This window comes from Dendrobates tinctorius, unplaced genomic scaffold (assembly GCF_039654945.1).
Source record: "Dendrobates tinctorius isolate UK_male_01 unplaced genomic scaffold, ASM3965494v1 ptg000270l, whole genome shotgun sequence".
Taxonomy (NCBI): Eukaryota; Metazoa; Chordata; class Amphibia; order Anura; family Dendrobatidae; genus Dendrobates; species Dendrobates tinctorius.
In genome coordinates, this window is record NW_027361937.1 from 2,809,598 (window position 1) to 2,829,469 (window position 19,872).

A 19,872-nucleotide genomic window follows, 5' to 3' on the forward strand; every position below is an offset into this window, starting at 1 on the left:
GAGTTAGTAGAATAGATGAAAGCTAAACTAATACTGTGTAATGGCTTGTGCCTAATCCAGGACATTACGAACTATAACGGGTTTTAAAATGACAGCCATTTGTAAAGCGAGAATGGAAAAAGGCTTAAAAACATGGTCCACATCAGGGGATAAGAGCACCTCTTGTGCTCCTCTGTAGTTCTTTCTTTTGCCTCTCATTCGTCTATTCGGTGTGATCTAAATTTAGTCATGCACTTGTATTAGTACCTGCTAACGGGTGGCTGGTCTATCATACATCAAATAGCATAGGACCCCCTTCTAGGTAAAAGACCACCTTGCGTATTTAAGAAGCATAAAGACCCCATAGATGTATTGAGTACACACGTAAACTTTCTGGGTCAGGTGTAAGATTTGATATTCATTTTTAATTTTGTTATTTTGGCGCCACTTGGCTGGCTAGACATAAGCATAGGATCAGAACAACCAGAAATATCCAACATGTCCGTTCTAATTTTCGATGGCTGTCTTCATCATGAATGATTGCTCGTGACAGAAATCGTATCCAATGGTCCATTTCATCAGAATCCATCTAATGTGTATGGGCACCTTAAGAGCTGATGAAGCAGACAGATGTAGGGAATTCCCATATACAGTATCTCCCTGTGATGCCCATTCCCTGTCATCCACACGGCGCACTCCGTCATTCTCTCCTGCATGTTTTTCTTCGCCTTTTATTCCATTGCCCCCTCCTTCTCCCCTTCCAGTGTCTCTATTTCCCCCCATCTCTCTCCTCTCTCAGCCTCCCTCCTTCTCTGCCTCTCACCCTCCCTCTCTCCCTGTACATGGGGCTGTGAGTGTGCGCGTTGAAGGATCTCTGCACTGCAGCCTCCTCCTCCTCCTCCTCCTCCTCTCTCTCTTTCCCTCTATCACACACTGAGCATCGCTGCAGTATTAGGCATCAGTCCCTGGAAAGGAAGAAAAGGAGCCTGAGAGAGAGACTGGGAGAGAAAGCACAGGGGAGAGACAGGATGCTCAACAACCTGACTGAGTGTGAGGAGGGAGAAGGGGGCACCAGCCAAGGTAAGTGCTGGAATCTAACAGGAGGGAGGTGGGGGGAGCTAATTCTCCGCAGTGCTGCTTCTGAAGTGGGGGGGCGGTAGTGACCAGACCGGGACCGGGAAGAAGGGGTGAACCCCCCATTTCATGTTCACTTTGAAGACCATTCATAAAACGGAAAGGGACCAAATTTTTTTAGTATAGTAATTCTCTCCAAAATCAAGAAACTGGGGCCTTGTGACCCCAAATTCTAAGTAGCGCACACTGTTGCATTTGGTCCCGTCATCGCTAAATCTCGACCCTACACTCGTGCACGTAGCTTTTACAACCAAGTACCTTTGCAGATTCTGGCACATTGGGCTTCGGCTTTAAACCGGTTCACTTCTGCTGAGAAAAGAGCTTCAATCAATTGTAAAGCACTCAATCTTGTGTAGTGATCCTTCTGCATGCTCTGCTACATACATCTCATACATACATCTAGTCTGTACAGGCATACGTTTCTCTATTTGCAGATGTGTACCGGGTCCACTTTCCCTGTAAACATTATTGCACGCTTTCGTCTGCAGAATTCTGCCACCTGTATATAACCCAGTGGCCATCATAATGCAAAATCGCCACTGCAAAGTGCCCCATGTTATCTCATCAGCGTCTCCACTGTAGAAAGCTCACAGCGTTTAGACCTTTATTCTTTACAGTGACCCTCAGATTTTTTTTTTATTAACCAGATGTGTTGCGCTTCTGCACTGAACCTTTCTCCTGCCCCTTGCTGAGTATTGTAGTCCCTGCTGACCTCTGTCACTCTGTTGCACCCTGCCCACCCATGTTGACCACTCTCTCCCCGGTGGTGCTTTTTGTGACCTGATGTCTGTTTACTTTGCACATCCTATGAGACATCTCATCAGCCTACACCAGCATCGTCATGTCCATAGCACCGGTGGTGCATCATCTCTCATGTTCACTGCATTTTCCCATCTACCCTGCAATCTCCACCAGTGTACATTGCCGTCCAGACTTACCCTTGTTTGTATTCTCCACTGCTCCTCCGTCTTCTCACATAAACGCTGCATTCCATGTCATTGTCGCTGCATCACAAGCCAAGTCATTTTCATACTTAGAGAATCATTGGCGTAACTTTTCCTATTTCATTCAGCATTTACCCGTCCGTTAGATTTTTTTTTTTTTCTTTGACATGCTGACATCATTAAACGTTACTTAAGGGAACAGCATCTCTGAAAAAAATAGATTAAAAAAGGAATACAGAATTTTATGTATCGCTAGAATGAGACAGGTTTTGGTGCATTGATACAAAATCGGTGCTTTAATTTTACAGCTTTTGTTTAGAACGTTCTGACATTTTGTTAGAAATAAAAAAATATTTAGCATCGGAAATAAAGGACATTCGGATATGTTCCCGTCGTCCGCCGATTAGGTCATAGACTTGGAACAGCTGACGCACACGAGTAAAGCAGCCGGCTATAATTTAGATCTTGAGGTTGTATTCTGTACCATGAGATCAATTTCTAGTGATGACATGTTGAGATTTTTCAGTTTTTTTTTTTCGTTTTTTGCTGCAGCCTCTTATGCTGAGTGTGGAAGATGTTCCGTGTATCATACCTGCAGATATTGATTGGAAAAGAAAAGGTTCTTCACCCTTGTACATGCACATTATATACTGTGTGTGTATATATACACTCACTGGCCACTTTATTAGGTACACCATGCTAGTAAGAGGTTGGACCCCCTTTTGCCTTCAGAACTGCCTCAATTCTTCGTGGCAGAGATTCAACAAGGTGCTGGAAGCATTCCTCAGAGATTTTGGACCATATTGACATGATGGCATCACACAGTTGGCGCAGATTTGTCGGCTGCACATCCCTGATGCGAATCTCCCGTTCCACCACATCCCAAAGATGCTCTATTGGATTGAGATCTGGTGACTGAGGAGGCCATTTGAGTACAGTAAACTCATTGTCATGTTCAAGAAACCAATCTGAGATGATTCGAGCTTTATGACATGGCGCATTATCCTGCTGAAAGTAGCCATCAGATGTTGGGTACATTGTGGTCATAAAGGGATGGACATGGTCAGCAACAATACTCAGGTAGGCTGTGGCGTTGCAACGATGCTCAATTGGTACCAAGGGGCCCAAAGAGTGCCCAGAAAAAATTCCCCACACCATGACACCACCACCACCAGCCTGAACCGTTGATACAAGGCAGGATGGATCCATGCTTTCATGTTGTTTACGCCAAATTCTGACCCTACCATCCGAATGTCGCAGCAGAAATCGAGACTCATCAGACCAGGCAACGTTTTTCCAATCTTCTACTGTCCAATTTCGATGAGCTTGTGCAAATTGTAGCCTCAGTTTCCTGTTCTTAGCTGAGAGGAGTGGTACCCAGTGTGGTCTTCTGCTGCTGTAGCCCATCTGCCTCAAAGTTCGACGCACTGTGCGTTCAGAGATGCTCTTCTGCCTACCTTGGTTGTAACGGGTGGCAATTTGAGTCACTGTTGCCTTTCTATCAGCTCGAACCAGTCTGCCCATTCTCCTCTGACCTCTGGCATCAACATGGCATTTCCGGCCACAGAACTGCCGCTCACTGGATTTTTTTTCTTTTTCGGACCATTCTCTGTAAACCCTAGAGATGGTTGTGCGTGAAAATCCCAGTAGATCAGCAGTTTCTGAAATTCTCAGACCAGCCCTTCTGGCACCAACAATCATGCCACGTTCAAAGGCACTCAAATCACCTTTCTTCCCCATACTGATGCTCGGTTTGAACTGCAGGAGATTGTCTTGACCATGTCTACATGCCTAAATGCACTGAGTTGCCGCCATGTGATTGGCTGATTAGAAATTAAGTCTTAACACACAGTTGGACAGGTGTACCTAATAAAGTGGCCAGTGAGTGTATATGTATATATATGTCACCTCACCTTTCACCTTCTCCTGCTGCCCTATATACTGATAGGATGATTTACTGCCTTGACTGGCAATACATTTTAGACAGCGGTCTCTCTCAACCCCCATAAACATTATGAATGTGTTCTCAATAGGGAGAGGGCAGCAAAACATTGCCAGACACCTCTAAAATGGCCATATCAATACTACTGACATGTCTGCTTTTAGTAAACCCCATGAAATATCATTTCTGGAGCCTTTTATTTTTATTTAGAACTCAATATTGGGCTGTTCCTCTATTATTCCTCATCAATATTTATGAATTAATTGACAAGTGGGTGTCGCCAGTCTCCTTATCAGGTAGGATGTTCCTGTGCCGTCTTACATTGCCATCACCGATTGGGCAGTATCAGAGAATCTGGAGACACGCCCCCACCTTTTTACACCTAGTTGTCAATCAATACATTTCTAGATGAGTAATAGAGAACATTACAATGCAGAGATCTAAAAAAAAGTTTCCAGAAAAATATGAATATTTTATATAGCATTATTAGAACTGACAGGTCCATTTTAACAAAAGAACTAGCAGGTTTAAATCCAAAGTGCCTGACCCTTCTTTCCCTGACATCTACTACTGGGCACAGTCGAGACACCAGATGCTCAGCTGATCCTGCTCAAAATGACAATTTGGGCCAACATTTATCTAATGTGTATGGCCATTATAAGAAAATTACTAAAATTGCATTCCAGATACACCTACAGGCAAGTTTTATTCAGTCTTTACACAGTGTGCTTTAAGAAGGCGCTCTTTCTGTTGGTCATTTTGTAAAATGTGTTGGTAGGCTTGTAGGATGGCGAAACTGTATATTGTAGAAAACAAAGCAAAAATCACTTATGTTAAAACTATCCTACTAAAGCGTCCATCTGGTTTAAAAAACAAACAAACATTCTTTTAGGACCCTAATCATTTAAACAAAGTAGAAATAGGGTACAATTATCTACTCTCACTGTGGAAGATCAGAAATATCAGTGGATGATACAAACAGTAGCTTTCTTATCAATAGGCGCAACCTGTTACATCCAGAAACGATATTTATCTCCAGATATAATGGTAGCCTGCAGGTAAATAGCATTTAAATCATGTGTGGCAGCCTTGTTTGATCAGTGGCTGCAGTGAGAAAATGAAGTTATTTTCCCTGCAGCCCTAGTGCACTAAGCCCAGTTGAAAAAGAGTGAGTGCAGGTGTAATCACTTATCAGCACTTTGACTGACAGCCAGCTCTACATACATATGCTGCACAGCAGGCTGTCAATCAATGTACCAGGGAGTGATTACAGCACGGTCAATATATAGTGAGCATTGACTGTAAGCCCCCACCCTGCAATGACTAAAAGAAAACGGCTACATGGAGAATAAAACTTAATTCTCTCCCAGCAGCTGGGCTTCCAGTAAGCTGGGTACATTGGGTTTAAATACTATTATTTACCCACAGATTAATCTTATATCTGCGGGTAAATAGCTTTTCTTGAGATGACAGGTTTCCTTTAAAAGCTTACTGATATACACCACATAATTAGCTTGTTATCTGTAGACTTTCCTACTGACCCTCCTATTTAAAAGATAACTGCTAAGTAGCCTAATTAATATTTCAAAATATTAAAATTTAGTACCTTTATACAGTAATGGAAAAAAAAGTTTGGACACACCTATTCTTGCAATAGTTTTTCTTGTTTTTTTTTAATTTACACATTGTAGATTCAGACTGAAGGCAGCAAAACCGTAAATGGACACATATGGAAACAAAAAGTACACAAACACATGTGAAACAATTCAGAATGTGGGGTAAGTCTTATTTTCTTCAGAGTACCCCCTTTTTGCTCTGGTGACAGCTTTACACACCCTCGGCATTCTATCAAGCAGCTTCGCTAGGCAGTCACTTGGAATTACTTCCAATGAATGGGGGTGCCACATCAAAAGTAAATGTTTGTGACCATCAGGTATGTTTGGCAGTTTTGGTATACAGCTGACTGCTGAACCCTATTCCACAACTGTTCTAAGCCAGAATATAGCAAGAACCACTCAACTAAGTAAAGAGAAATTACAGCGCATCATTACTTTAAGACATACTAATCAGTGAATCCAGAAAATTGCTAGAACCTTGAAGGTATCCTCAAATGCAATCATGAAACCATCAATTACTGTCATGAAATTGGATCTCTTGAAGACCACCGTAGGAAAGGAAGATCAAGAATTATGCAGCTGCCGAGGATAAACTCATCAGAATTGCCAGCCTCAAAAAACGCTAATTGAGCGAACCTCAGATAGCAAAAATAATACAAAGACAACTATTAACAGACACATCTCAACATCAGCTGTTAAGAGGAGACTATGAGAAGCAGACATTTATGGTCAAATTGCTGCAAAGAAGCTACTACTGAGGACCGTAAAGAAGAAGACTTGTTTGGGTCAAGAAACGCATGAACTGAATATCAGGGCATTGGGAATTTAAACTGTTCTGTGGTGTGATGAGTAAAAATTGTAGATTTGTTATACCAACTGCCATGTCTTTGTGAGATACAGAAAATGTGTGCAGATGGTTTCTACATGTGTGGGACCTATTGTGAAGCATGGAAGAGGAGGTACGATCGTCTAGAGGTGCTTTGTTGACGAAAATGTTGGTGACTTAAGGGGGCTTTACACATAGCGATATAGCTAGCGATATCGCTAAAGCATCACCGATTTTGTGACACAGCAGCGATATCTCTAGCGATATCGCTACATGTGATACTTACCTCCGACTGGCTCCCCCGCTGGTTATCGCTGATCGCACGAGATCGTCCACGTCCATTTCTCATCGTCGGCTTCCTGCTGGCGCCGACAAGCGAGCTATGGCCGCAGGCGGAAGACGGTGGTCATCGCTTCGTCTGAATGGTAAGTACGACCGCCGAGCATCGCTACATTGCTGGTGTGAGCTGCCTGTGTGGCAGCTCACTAGTGACCATTTAGCGATGCACCAGCGATCCTGACTGGGTAGTATCGTGGTCGGGATCGCTGGTGCATCGCTAAATGTAAAGGGCCCTTTATTCTAAATTCTATGCATGCTTACCTAGCATGGCTGCCATACCATTCTGCAGCAACATGACTTCCAATCTTGTTTGCACTTAGTGGGACCATTATTTGAGTAGCAACAGGACTGTCCCTGAAAACACACCTCCAGTCTATGTAAAGGCAATGTCACCAAGAGGAATTTAGTGTTGCATCAGGTGTCATGGCCCTCACAATCACCTGACCTCAGTGCAATTGAGCTGAGTTGGACCGCAGAATGAAGGCAAAGTAGCAGGTTCGGGAACTCTTTCAAGACTGTTGGAAATCCATTCCAGATGACTACTTAAAGGGAACCTGTCACCCCCCCAGGCGTTTTTAACTAAAAGAGCCACCTTGTGCAGCACTAATGCTGCATTCTGTCAAGGTGGCTCTTTTAGTTTGGGTCCCTTCCATCGCTGAAAGGATCATTTTTATAATTTGTCACTCTTACCTCTAGTTTGTCTGGGGGCAGGTCTTTGCCCCCGGACACAGATGCCTCTCAGCCATCAGTCATTGCTTCCATTCTTTTTGGGTGCCGCCTCCTCAGCATTCAGCTATTTACCCGGCGCCTGCACTGTAATCTTGTTTCTTGGGCAAGTGCAGCTAGCGCTGCCCGTCCACTGACATGATGTCTTCCTTCTCGCGCCTGTGTGGACGTGCGGCCCGAGATCCCACCCCGCTGTCTCTTCTAATTTATTCACACTGCGGGGCGGGATCTTGGGCTGGGTAAAATAACTGAACGCTGAGGAGGCGGCGCCCAGAAGAATGGCAGAAATGACTGATGGCTGTGAGGCATCCCTTTAATGAAGCTGCTTGAGAGAATTCCAAGACGTTGTAAACCTGTCATGAGAATAAAAAGAAGCTACTTTCAGGAATTTAAAGTTTAACAGATTCTCTAGTTTGTTTCACATGTGTTTCTTTACTCCTTTTTCCATATATGTTCCTTTGTGGTTTTGCTGCTTTGAGTCTGAAATTACAATGTGCACATTCTAATAAGAACAAGGAAGAACATTGTATAAAGAGGTGTGTCCAAACTTTTGATCAGGACTGTATTTTTCAAGGCCTTTAAAACTGACTGTCTCTTTACGCGTCAGGGTGTAATCAATTATTATTAAGAGGTGAGAATTGACGTCAGTTATCTCTGGAGAGACACCGATCATGTAATATTTTAAAATGTTTTAGAGAAATAAGTCTAACTTTCTAAGCAATTGTCTGTTGCAGAACTGAGCACTGATATTTGGATGTTACCTGTAAGCCTAGCCAGCTCCTTGCCGGGATGCTTTTTTGCACCCTTCCGTAAACAACTTGTGCCTGGAATGATCTAGAGACTTTCTGGGTTAACAATACAATCTCAAATCACAGTCATTTTACAACTGGCTTTATGGCTCTCTCTATTCATTCAATTTCTTTTAGACTAGATGAAAGTAAAAAGAATTCACTAAAGCTGGCCATATATGGGACTATTGTTAAGCCTAATAACTCAAATGGATTGGGAATTGGCCTACCTTACGTGAGATAAGAAGCTTTTTGACAATCAGAAAAACTCAATATTGCACAAATTTTAATTAAATTGGAAGGTCTCCATTTAGTAACCCAATCGTTCCCTTTCATAATCAAAAAGAGAAATATCAGACACCTGATGTACAAGTTCTAGTGTAGCAGAGGTCTTAGAATGACCATGAGATATTGCCCCTTGTATGATGTCAAACGTTGAATATTATTGGCCTTAGTCTGTACTTTATACTCTACAGATCTGCAATTTGTGCTGGATTAATTACATAGAAAATATTAAATACTTTATTATACTATACTAAATCCATACTGGGTTTACTACTTATAATGGACCTAAACTAAATAAATCTGACCTTGTGCATTAAAATGCTTCATTAAAAATTCCAATTTTTAGCTTTGTGGCAGCAGTAAATTCTGCAATTTTTGGACCACTCAATCAATTTAATTCGAAAATTCTTGTTCATTTAAAGTTTTTATTCCAGTTACTTGACCATCATTTCTTATCAAGAAAGACACCATTCAAAAACTGAATAAAAATATTTTCTGCTACAAAATTAATTTTTTTTTTACAATTTTTCGCTATAACGATTTTTTTGCCCTTCATTGAAATGGATGGGAATTCTTGTAGGAGGGATTTGCGGTGTTGGCTACTTAAGTACACATTGGTAAGGTTGGGGTTCCTACAATAGTTTAGAAATGTGTAGGACAAGAAAAAAAAAGGAAAGAGAAGAGGAATAAGGGAGCAGGCTGAAGTATTTGGGTAAGCAGACAGGTGACTAGATGACCAAAAATCAAGATTCATCAATGTAATAGAAATGTACTTTATTTCACTACCAAACTAAAATATGATTAGTTAATAACTATTCCCCTCAAACACATCCCAAAAATTAATTCTATTCTTAAATTGGAATTAGATTATTTAATTTATTTCTGAATTCACTTAATGAGAACGTCGGGTTAATTGACTAATCATCATTCCGGGATATTTCCTTTTTTAGATGATTTGCCTCTTAGCATTTTTATTTTGGAAAAATAGAACCTTTTTTTATTTCAGCATTTAAAATCTTTTATTACCTCTAAAATTTATGCATAGAAATGCATAGTCATGGTGCTGTGTATGCAAAGGCCTACAACAATCCTTTAGACCAGGGTCATATATAAACGTTAAAGGGATTTCATAGCAAATTTGGACTCGCATGTGGTGCTGGTTAATACTAATATGAACACTAACTATAATGGAAATGAGGGATTATTTGCCTCATTCTCACCACTTTCCCTCTTAGATGCTAGAGCTAATTCCAGGGGTTTGACCCCATTATACATACTGTATACCCTTGCTTCAGATGGTAAAATGAATTTTCCATGTTGGTAGGAGCTTGAGTGGAATAAAGTTTTCTGTAATTTTTGTTGAACAAAAATTTTGTTCAAGGAGTTGTCACGTTGGAACAAGTTATCACCTATCCTTTGGATCAGTGACAACTTTTAGATTGGTTTGGCTCCAACCACTGGGACCGACACCAAATTACCAGCAGCACTTTTATTCCTGCTAGAATGGAGCGGCTGTGTGCATACTCGACCATCACTCCTTTCATTCTCTGTGGGACAGTTGGAGCACAGTATTTGTTTTTCTCCAGCCGCCACATAAGAAATTGGGTGAAAGTCGCACACAGCATCTCCCTTCTAACAGGGATAAAAGTGTCCTGTTGCAGTGATCAGTGGGGTCTGATATAAAAATTATTACATACCTAGTGGATAGGTGATAACTTATTCCAACCGAACAACCCCTTTAATTTTGCTTGTCATAATTTTTCCTAAGAAGTACTTTTCCTTACTATACTTTGTTACCTTGAGCTCCTCACCTGATAAATAAGATAACAAAATGGACAACTTTGGTGGATGTCCGACCATGTGTTAACATTATTTATGGGCAATATATGAAATGTAACACTTAGTAAATAGTTTTTACCCCAATGCCTCATCCATTTTGTGACCCTAGTAATAAGGGTATAGCAAGTCATTTGATTATCACTGAGAGTAATCAGAATCAAAGTAAACTATTAGGTTTGTTGGGTTTGCATGGAGATGATATTGGAAGAGAAGCCTGAGGGGATGAAGATCTTGCTAATTTTATTGAATGGATTTTTATGAGCTATGTTACCATACCCATAATGATTACTTCTATAATGTGTAACACGCCACAATAGAGGCTAGTAATGCAATGAACACATAGCTCTAAGTTTTAAGAGAAGAGTTTCCATCAGCTACATCTCCGTTCCTCATTCTCTTGGAGGTACAAATGTTTGATGGGTAGCTCTAAAATGCAAGGAAAATTCTCATATACAGAGATCAGTACATTAGCAGTTAATGGACAGCAGTAATTTTCATATATATCTTGGGAAATTTGCACTACATTGGTTAAATCACTGCTGTTCCCTGGAAACATTAGGCCATTATTGGTTGTTTAATAAAAGGACAAGAGAATCGACCATAGGCTTAGATAGTACATTTTGTAATTGAGATTACTCATGTTACCTAAAAACAAAATTAAAAATAAATGTTATATAAAAAAAAGGGAACAATGAAAAAAACAAGATATTAGAAGAAATGTCCTCCCTCAAAATAATTGGTGGCCATTTTAGAAGGAGGTGGTTGGGTAGAAAAGAATGAAGAACAACAGTATTTAAAGAAGCAGTTATGCTCTCATAGGTCAGCAGTGTATGATGCTATTAAGCACCAGGACAACACATCCATTAAATCAGGTTGTCTCATCCTCAAATCTATGACCACACTGAGTCAGATATAATGCTTAAGGTAAAATAATAGTATGGAACCAATACTCTGCTTCATGCTTACGTACTGTAGATATGCAGTCTCAGTCTAAGGCACCCTAATCTAAATCATGAGTTGGAGTTCCTTCTTGGAGAATCAATACAACTATCTCAGGTTCTTACTACTAATGTCTTTTGAAGAACTTCTTGGCTGGAAAATATTTCTGATGATTTCCTGTACATAATTGTGCATGGTATCATTCACTTTTTGAATAGAGCCTCTCAAATTTTAAGATCATCAGCGACTATAGATAGTGAGTTCCATTCCATTCATAGATAAGGATTGAGTAATGGAGTAATGGTAGTAGGATGGGTGTTTGCTTACATGGCTGTAGTGTAGATACAATATGACAAGGGAATCAAATAGAACTGCATATTACAGGGAAAGCCAAGATTTGGTTGAAATTCAACTTCAAAAAGGACCTGTCACTGGGTCAAAAGTGTCAAGTTTTAATTCTTGTTTTATTCCCACTGCTCCCCTCAGCATTTCACATATATACATATATATGAATATTATATATACAAAAAAACTTCGGCACGCATATGATAAATGTATTAACCAATAGTCAAAACAAATGAGGCGAACACTACCACATAACAAAAACAAAAAAATTACCCTGGTGTAGACAGATATATTCCAGCAACATTTCGGCATTAGTAGCCTTTCTCAAGCAAAATCTGTGTGGCAGCGGGTCATTGAATGTGGCACTAAATGCTCTTTCAAACCTGCAGGGTGCAAAAAGATGCGCTCCAGGTGCCTGTGGGGAGCGAGGCTTGGGGGCTAAAGGAGGTGCTCCAGGTGTCAGCTGACACATCCCATTATTGATGTGTATTAGCTTAGAACAAGAGGTAATTATTTTATCCATGCAGATGGGGCATAATAAACTCATTTTTTTTCTCACTTTTGTAGAAGCCAAGGTCAGTTATGAAAAAGGGTGAAGTGAATCAACAGTCTAATGTGTCTTTTTGGCATCACTACGTGTAACACAAGGTGGATTTATAGGGCCAAATCCTTCTTTTGAAGTGAAATTAAGCTGTTTTGCTAATCTTAGGCAACCATTTCCCATTCCAATGTAAAAATGGAATTTTGACTTACACTAAACTACTGTAGTGAGTATACCATGCAGTGCCTCACCCTTTTAATACTTAACCTTATCGCACATTTAAACATTCAGATAAAGGTTCTTATTTCAGGATCCAATAATTACCCATAGGAGCGTTAGTGAGAACACTCATTCCGAATTATTGACACATGTAAACATGACATCTAGTAAAACGTTGGGTCATTGACTGATCACATCTTTTATGCAACATAAAAAATAATTGTTGTCAGCGGCATATCTCGGTGAAAGCAGGGCATGCAAAGCTGACAGTATGCAAACTCTATGGGGACCGACACCGTCCCCACATTGGTCAATGTAAAAGGACCTTAAAAAAAAATAAAAAAGGTTGATCGTCTTGCTATATAGTTGACTGCACTTGTTACAAACAGAAATTTGGAAAAGCGGCTTTGGGGGGAGTTATAAGTAATGCAGAGTTAGCAGTCATACTTAACCCCAATGCCTGAGGGAAAGCAAAGACCACACTACTACACATGCAATTGCCAGGCTTCTATTTGCCACATAGTTTTGCTAAAGATTTTGCACTGGCGTCCAGAAGCTTCAAGTGCTACTTCTACTCTAAAAATGGTGTTAAAGCAGGAATATGGATTGAGCGTGTCAATGAAATTTCATGATTGAAGATTTCAACTTACAATCCCCAGTGTTCATTTAATATTCAATGAGGCAAAAATGTCTTCCCAAGCAGTGTGCTCCCTTTTGTGTAGTTTGCGTTCCTTACTTCTTTCAAATTAGAAGTCCATTGTAGTGTATGGCATTCCTGTATATACTACATGGCTCTTTATATGTAAAATTTACATCCACGCTGATCTACTAATCTAGTGCTACTAATTGTGATGCTCACCCCAGTGGTAGATAAGGCTCAGCTGGGGACACAGTTTTCAAAGGAGTGACCATATGTTGAATGTACATGTTGCACAGGCCCTCCTGGTGATGTATAGACCTTTCTTTTTCTGATTTAGCAACATAATTTAATCTATCTCAATGTTATATTGAGCTCTGCTTATAAATCAGGGATCAATTAACAAATATTTTAAGATTTGGCATAGACTTTGATCAGTGGTGAGACCAGAAATCACTGTGTTATGGTCCCTGTTGAAATGGTGGGAGAAGCATTGTGCTAATTTTATTATATTGTATATGTTCAGTGTATTATCTTTTTATTGTACCAATAAAAATTATAATTAATAAAAAAAAGATTGATGTGGTAAACCCAACTATCAATAGACTTGTAATGAAGCATAATTTATATTTACTTGCCACCATATCGAACTAAGGAACGTAATGTTGAGAAGTTCAGCTGGACAAGAGCTTCCTGTAGTGAATAGACAAATTAATTATTAATGAAACATATTTCCAGTTTGTAGGATAACATTTCTAAATCAATCACGGTTTACTGCAGATGATAAAAAGATTCACTATGGAGTTTATTTCTATGAACATCAAGCTTTTTTTTTTCCAAAGAATGCTGCTCTTGGTTGTAGAGCATAAGTACGTATTCCTAATCTGGGTTTTGATAGTTGATGGTGATGAGAGCTGAAGAAGGTCGATAGCCAGTAATAGTGTGGTGATAACAGGGAAGAAAAACCTTTACGGTTAATGATGAAGCTCTAGTTAAAGGGGTTGTCCAGGACTTTAACTAATGGCCTATCCTTAGGATAGGTCAATATTTGATTAGTGGGGGGGTGCAACATCCGGCATCCCCGACAATCAGCTGTTACCAGTGTATGGGGCGACAAGAACTACTCAGTTATAGGGCTGCACATCAACTGTATAGTGGCTGCATACCCCCCTATTCAAATCAATAGGGTGTGGATGTGTAGTACCCAGCTGCAGCCACTATTCTGTAGAAGGAGATGTGAGCAGTTACGGCTGGGAATGGTGGAGCGCTGGGGGTGCTGTTGTGTCGAACCCCCAATGATCAGACATTGATGACCTATCCTCAGGATAAAGTTAATGTTAAAGTGTTGGACAACCCCTTTGAAGACAGTTTTCATCATGAGATCTCTTTAAAATTAGAACATCAAGTCCTGATTGTTCTTATTATATTCTTGCTACTCACCTGAATATTCAATTTTTTTTATCTTCTATATGGAATCAGAGATGGGGGCCTTTTTACTTAGTGCATACAAGGTAATGCAACCTAAAAACACCCCCCCACACACACAAAATCTTGTGAGCCATGACCTCTTGCAAAGACCACAAACATTTACACCCAATAAAACTGCCCACATTTCTGGAACTGTACAGTGGATTTCAAAAAAGAAAAACAGCAAAAAACTCAGGGGAGCAGCAGGAATAAAATAAGAGCAAAATCTGGTTACTTTTGACCTGGTGACAAGTTCTCAGGTTTGTCTAGTTTAACCAAATAGGATGTAGAATTAAAAAAAGCAACTCTACTTTTACACTCTAATTTCCCTTTAGAGGATTGTCTTTTGGCTTTGGCTGCTCCAAGCCCATCAGATTGCTCTTAGTCTACCTGTGAGACCAAGTGGCATCATTACTTTTTTCGATTCTGAAAGGTGTGAGTTAGAAGATCTATCTCAGAACTACAGAGTAGCTGAGAGGGATGAGACATGATTATAGCCTATACCCATGATTCCCAAACTCCAGTCCCCACAGACCCCACGGGTCATGTTTTCAGGATTTCCATAGTGTTGCACAGGAGAGAGAATTCCTGATGCCTTGGTGATACTTCCACCATCTGTGCAATTCTATGGAAATCCTGAAAACATGACCCGTGGGGTCAGTGAGGGCTGAAGTTTGGGAAACACTGGCCTATACCATAGTCAAATCCCAAACTAGTGCCATTTTTGCCTTTTTTTTGTTTTTAAAAAAGGTATTGTGAAAAATGTTGACCGAAGCTTCATCATCCAATTTTAAAGAAGCCTACCATTGGAATGTTTTAAGATGTATCTAACTCAGAGAGCAGATAGCCCTAATGAGGTATTTTGTAGCAGGTAACACAGTATATGGGTCATTGTGGAGGAAACTATCACCAAGGGGCATGTGTACTACATTTGGTACTACATGCAGAGGTCCACATATGGAACGTAGTGTACTAGAATATACAGATCTCAGATTTGAAGAGGAAGATGGCAATTAGAAATTAAGCTCCCATCATCTCTTCTAAAAGAGATTTTGCAGCAGCTGAGGCCGATTTTTATAAAGAATAATGTTCTCTCTTCTATACATTATTAAGAATTAGGATGCCATTTACAGCCTTTACTTTTATATGTTCATGGAACTTCAAGGTGACCGTTGCTATTCTTATAATTCACAGTACAATTTCCTATAGAAATTATTGCCTTGTATATGATAATGATATATTATTGGATTGCAATCAAGTAAACTGTAGTCTGTAATAAGATCGAAAAAAAGATTAAAATACTGACTAATGTATCACTGTTTATATACCTAAGCCGATATTAGTGTATATACTGTATGAAGACTGATGGGTACATATCTGTAACAAATTAAAGCAGTCATTTTATTAGTAATAATAATAATAATAATTAGGTACAAGCATGACAGGGCCAGCCCGAACGTATATGCGAACTAGGCGGCCGCCTAGGGCGCCGACCCAAAGGGGGTGCCAGAGAAAAAAATAGAAAAAATTATAAAAAATCTTTTCAAAAGGCAAAAAGTTTTAGGGATGGAAAGAAAAGTGTACATATTTAAGGGCAAATATGACGCAAGAGAGGTTGGTTGGGTTGGCAACAATTTCGATAGAATCTGAAGTTGTTAAACAAATTAATCTCGGTGACATAGTGTCATCCTTTTCAAAAAAAAGGCAAGGAAACAAAAATTTTAATTACCTATGGTCGTTTTTGTTTTGTGTTATTGATTACTTTGTATATATTCGTCCTATACAACTTCTCAGAAGATTAAAGAGTTAGGAGAGAGTTAATTAATCATTGTTGTTGTGGTTTATTTTGCTCCTAAATTTATATCCCAAGTTTTCATCTACTGCCAAGAATAGTAGGGGCGCAACAAAATAGTTTCGCCTAGGGCGCCGTAATCTCTCGTGCCGGCCCTGAAGCATGGTGATAAGAAAAACCTTTATATGTAGGTTAACATGTTGATAGACTATGGAGCATGTATACTGGTAAATGGCCATAAAACTTTTTTTTTTAATAATATACAGCATGTCTGGTCATCAAATTGGTTTTGCAATAAATGTAATGTCATTTTCTTTCTTATTGCGTTTGGACAAATACACAGATACAGGCTCATTTGTCATTTGACATCTTCTTTCGGTCGAAGCAAGCAATACACCAATGCTGCCCCTTTCACTTGTCATTGACTTATCTTGTTTAAAGGTTAAGCATTTGGCCTTCTTTTCAGAATATTTTTATTCTCTTATGCTATGTTGATAGATCTGGTAGATAAATGCCATTTATTAACAAGGACACTGGTTTTATATATGGGCAGCATGGTGACATTACAGCATCAGGGTCCCCTTTTCAAATCCCACCAAGGACAACATCTGCAAGGAGTTTGTATGTTTTCCTCGTGTTTGCGTGGGTTTCCTCCGGGCACTCCAGTTTCCTCTCACATTCCAAAGACATACTGATAGGGAATCTAGATTGTAAGCTCCAATGGGGATAAGGCTAATAATGTATGTAATGTACTGTTGAAATTATGCATGCACGACAGGTTTTAGGGGTTCATTTCCTAGGCCACCTTAGAAACCGACTCATTATTATTTTGGAAACTGCATTCTATTTGAGGACTATGTTGGGTGTATTATATCGGTGGTGTATAGCAGCATTATGTTAGCACTATATCACTGTAAGTGGGCTTAATAGGGCTAAAATTGCTAGAAATATGTCTAAAATTGGCAAGCAGGAGAGCCTACTTTTCTTGTTCATCAAGACCCCAAATTCTCTAAAAACTGTCCTTGGTTGTATGGTGGGACATCATATTGCTTTATGGAATCAATGACTCTGGAAGAAAATACCTTGGTAATTCGGCATGTAGTGGGGCATACTACAATTTTCCATATAAATGTGTGAGGAAAAAACCTCAGCATGCATCCAAATAAAATGGGAGTCACAGGAAATTATAACATGGGGCCATAGTGGATGCTGTATTATCGATCTGTATAAACGGGACGCAAGATGGAACCTTTGATATGACTACATCATGATCCATTATCCATCACACCATAACTGGGACCAATAATGATTCCCTATCTTCTAGTTGCAAGACTGGTTTCAAGTTCCGTCAGTAAAGCAACCTAACTATATCTCATGATTGGCATAATCTATGCTCTTGTTTTACCACAGAAGTCAGACATTTATTATTTGCTATGGTTTACTGCTGTATTTGTAGCTAAGCCCTGTCACATTTTCCCTAAGGCAAAATGAAAAATGGAGCTTGAACAGCAATGCAATACCAAATTCCTATCATAAATACTGTGTGTTGGATTTTTTTACAAGCAAAACTTTCTTAAAATTGCCAGTGTCAGACATTTTTTACAGGGCATGTTTACCTTATCTCGAAGTATATATACTGTATGTACAGTACTGTGCAAAAGTTGTAGGCAGGTGTGAAAAAAATGTTGCAAAGAATGCTTTCAATGATAGAAATGATAAAAAATGTATTTTTATCAATTAAAATGAGCAAAATGGAAATCAAAATCAAATCAATACTTGATATAACCACCCATTGCCTTTAAAATAACATTAATCCTTCTAGGTAGACTTGAACACAGGTTTTAAAGGAACTATGCAGGAATGTTGTTCCAAACATCTTGGATAACTAACAACAGATCCACTGTGGATGTAGGCTTCTGCAAATCTTTCAGTCTCTTCATGTAATTCAAGACAGACTTGATGATGTTGAGATAAAGGCTCTCTGGGGGCCACATCATGACTTGCAGGACTCCTTGTTCTTTTTCACACCGTACATATTCGCTTGACCATACATTTCCTGTAATGCTATTTTAATGACAGATTTTCTGACAGGCGATCTTAGTATAGCCCCTGTTATCAATTTATTATGTTGTCCATAAAAATAAATAATTTTTCACTGTCTGTAAAAAATTTAATGTTCCTGTGATTCTTTGAAGCAGTAAAAACTTATCCAGATTTTTCTTTATAAATGTATTGTAATTTTACAGTTCACAAAAAATGCAAACTTTAGACTAGGCCCACCCCCATCAGCATGTTGGACAGATGCAGGGGTCCCCGTAACATTCTAGATCTTACAAAGACATATATTTCCCCCATTAAAAAAAAAAATATAGAGAAAATATATACATACCAATACCAATATAAAAATAATATTGCATAGAAAAGATAAATACCACCAAACCATGATCATATCACATCACATATTCCCACAATATAGTCGCTGACTAATACCACCATACTGATTGGGGAAACAAGGGGGGGGTTGGTGGGCGCTCAGGTCCGCTAGCCAAAACCGCATGGAACAGGGATCATCCCACTGAATGCCCGCTCTCCCTTTAAACGTGGGCATAGCGCTACTCACACACAGGGTGAGGGTAAAACAGTGTGGCAATACTTTATTGAAGCACAAAACAGGCAGATAACAGATAGAAGAGTCCCAACAAAATACCCCAAGATGGTGCACATTACAAAGTCTCACCCTTCCGCTGACTCGCCAGGATAATGGCAGCTGTTACTTTAGAGCTCCCAGAGTCGACCTCCCCACCTGTGAGGAAAGAGAAGTACGGCGGATTAGGGCGCTGAGACCAAGACAGACACTTGTTTTGGATGGAAAAGAAGCTTCTTTACTTGGTCATTATGTCCTCACAAAGCTTTTCGGCGGTGAATGCGCCTTCATCAGGTGTAGACCAGTGTAACAAACAAGGGGTATTTAAAGGGAGCTAATCAATGATAACATTCGGACATTTAACCCCTTCCCAGCTTGAAATCAAATGGGCTGATAACTGCATACAATAGCTGGCTGAGAAAAGAGAATGTTTCAATTCAGGATAATGGGGTATTAAATGGGTAGAAGTGAATTTATTACAGCTAAGACACAATAAAAAAACAATACAAATAAAGGGAAAATGAGCGTTAAGAATTATAAAAGACTGAAAAAATTTTTAAGGGTTTTTTTTTCCTTTATAAAAATATTTTTAAAAACATTTCTGCTGATGTAGCAACAAAAAGCTGAGAGATTAAAATTACATATTAAAAAGCTAAGAGTTATTTATTTATTTTTTTCCTCAGAGATCTCAGGGAGCCTAAATGAAAAAATTCTCTTTTCCCCTACACATAGAATATAAAGCGTGGAGCAATGGAAAAATCAAATTTCAGAAAACCATATTTTCAAGATTAAGGTTGAGGCCCTCAGGATGTAAACACCCCAACTTGAAAATCCAATAATTCTCCCTGTTAATGACTTGTCTGTACCTGT

General features: G+C 39.4%; 1 protein-coding gene across 1 annotated transcript in view; it reads left to right on the forward strand.

Annotated features, from left to right (window-relative positions):
• The first annotated feature begins 831 nt into the window (after positions 1-831).
• The window catches only part of SLC12A5 (solute carrier family 12 member 5), a 156,067-nt gene continuing 137,026 nt past the window's right edge, over positions 832-19,872 (forward strand). The window contains exon 1 of the mRNA XM_073559358.1: positions 832-1,059. Within this exon, the coding sequence (XP_073415459.1) occupies positions 1,008-1,059 (52 nt within the window). The 5' untranslated portion in view covers positions 832-1,007. The remainder of the gene's footprint in view (positions 1,060-19,872) is intronic.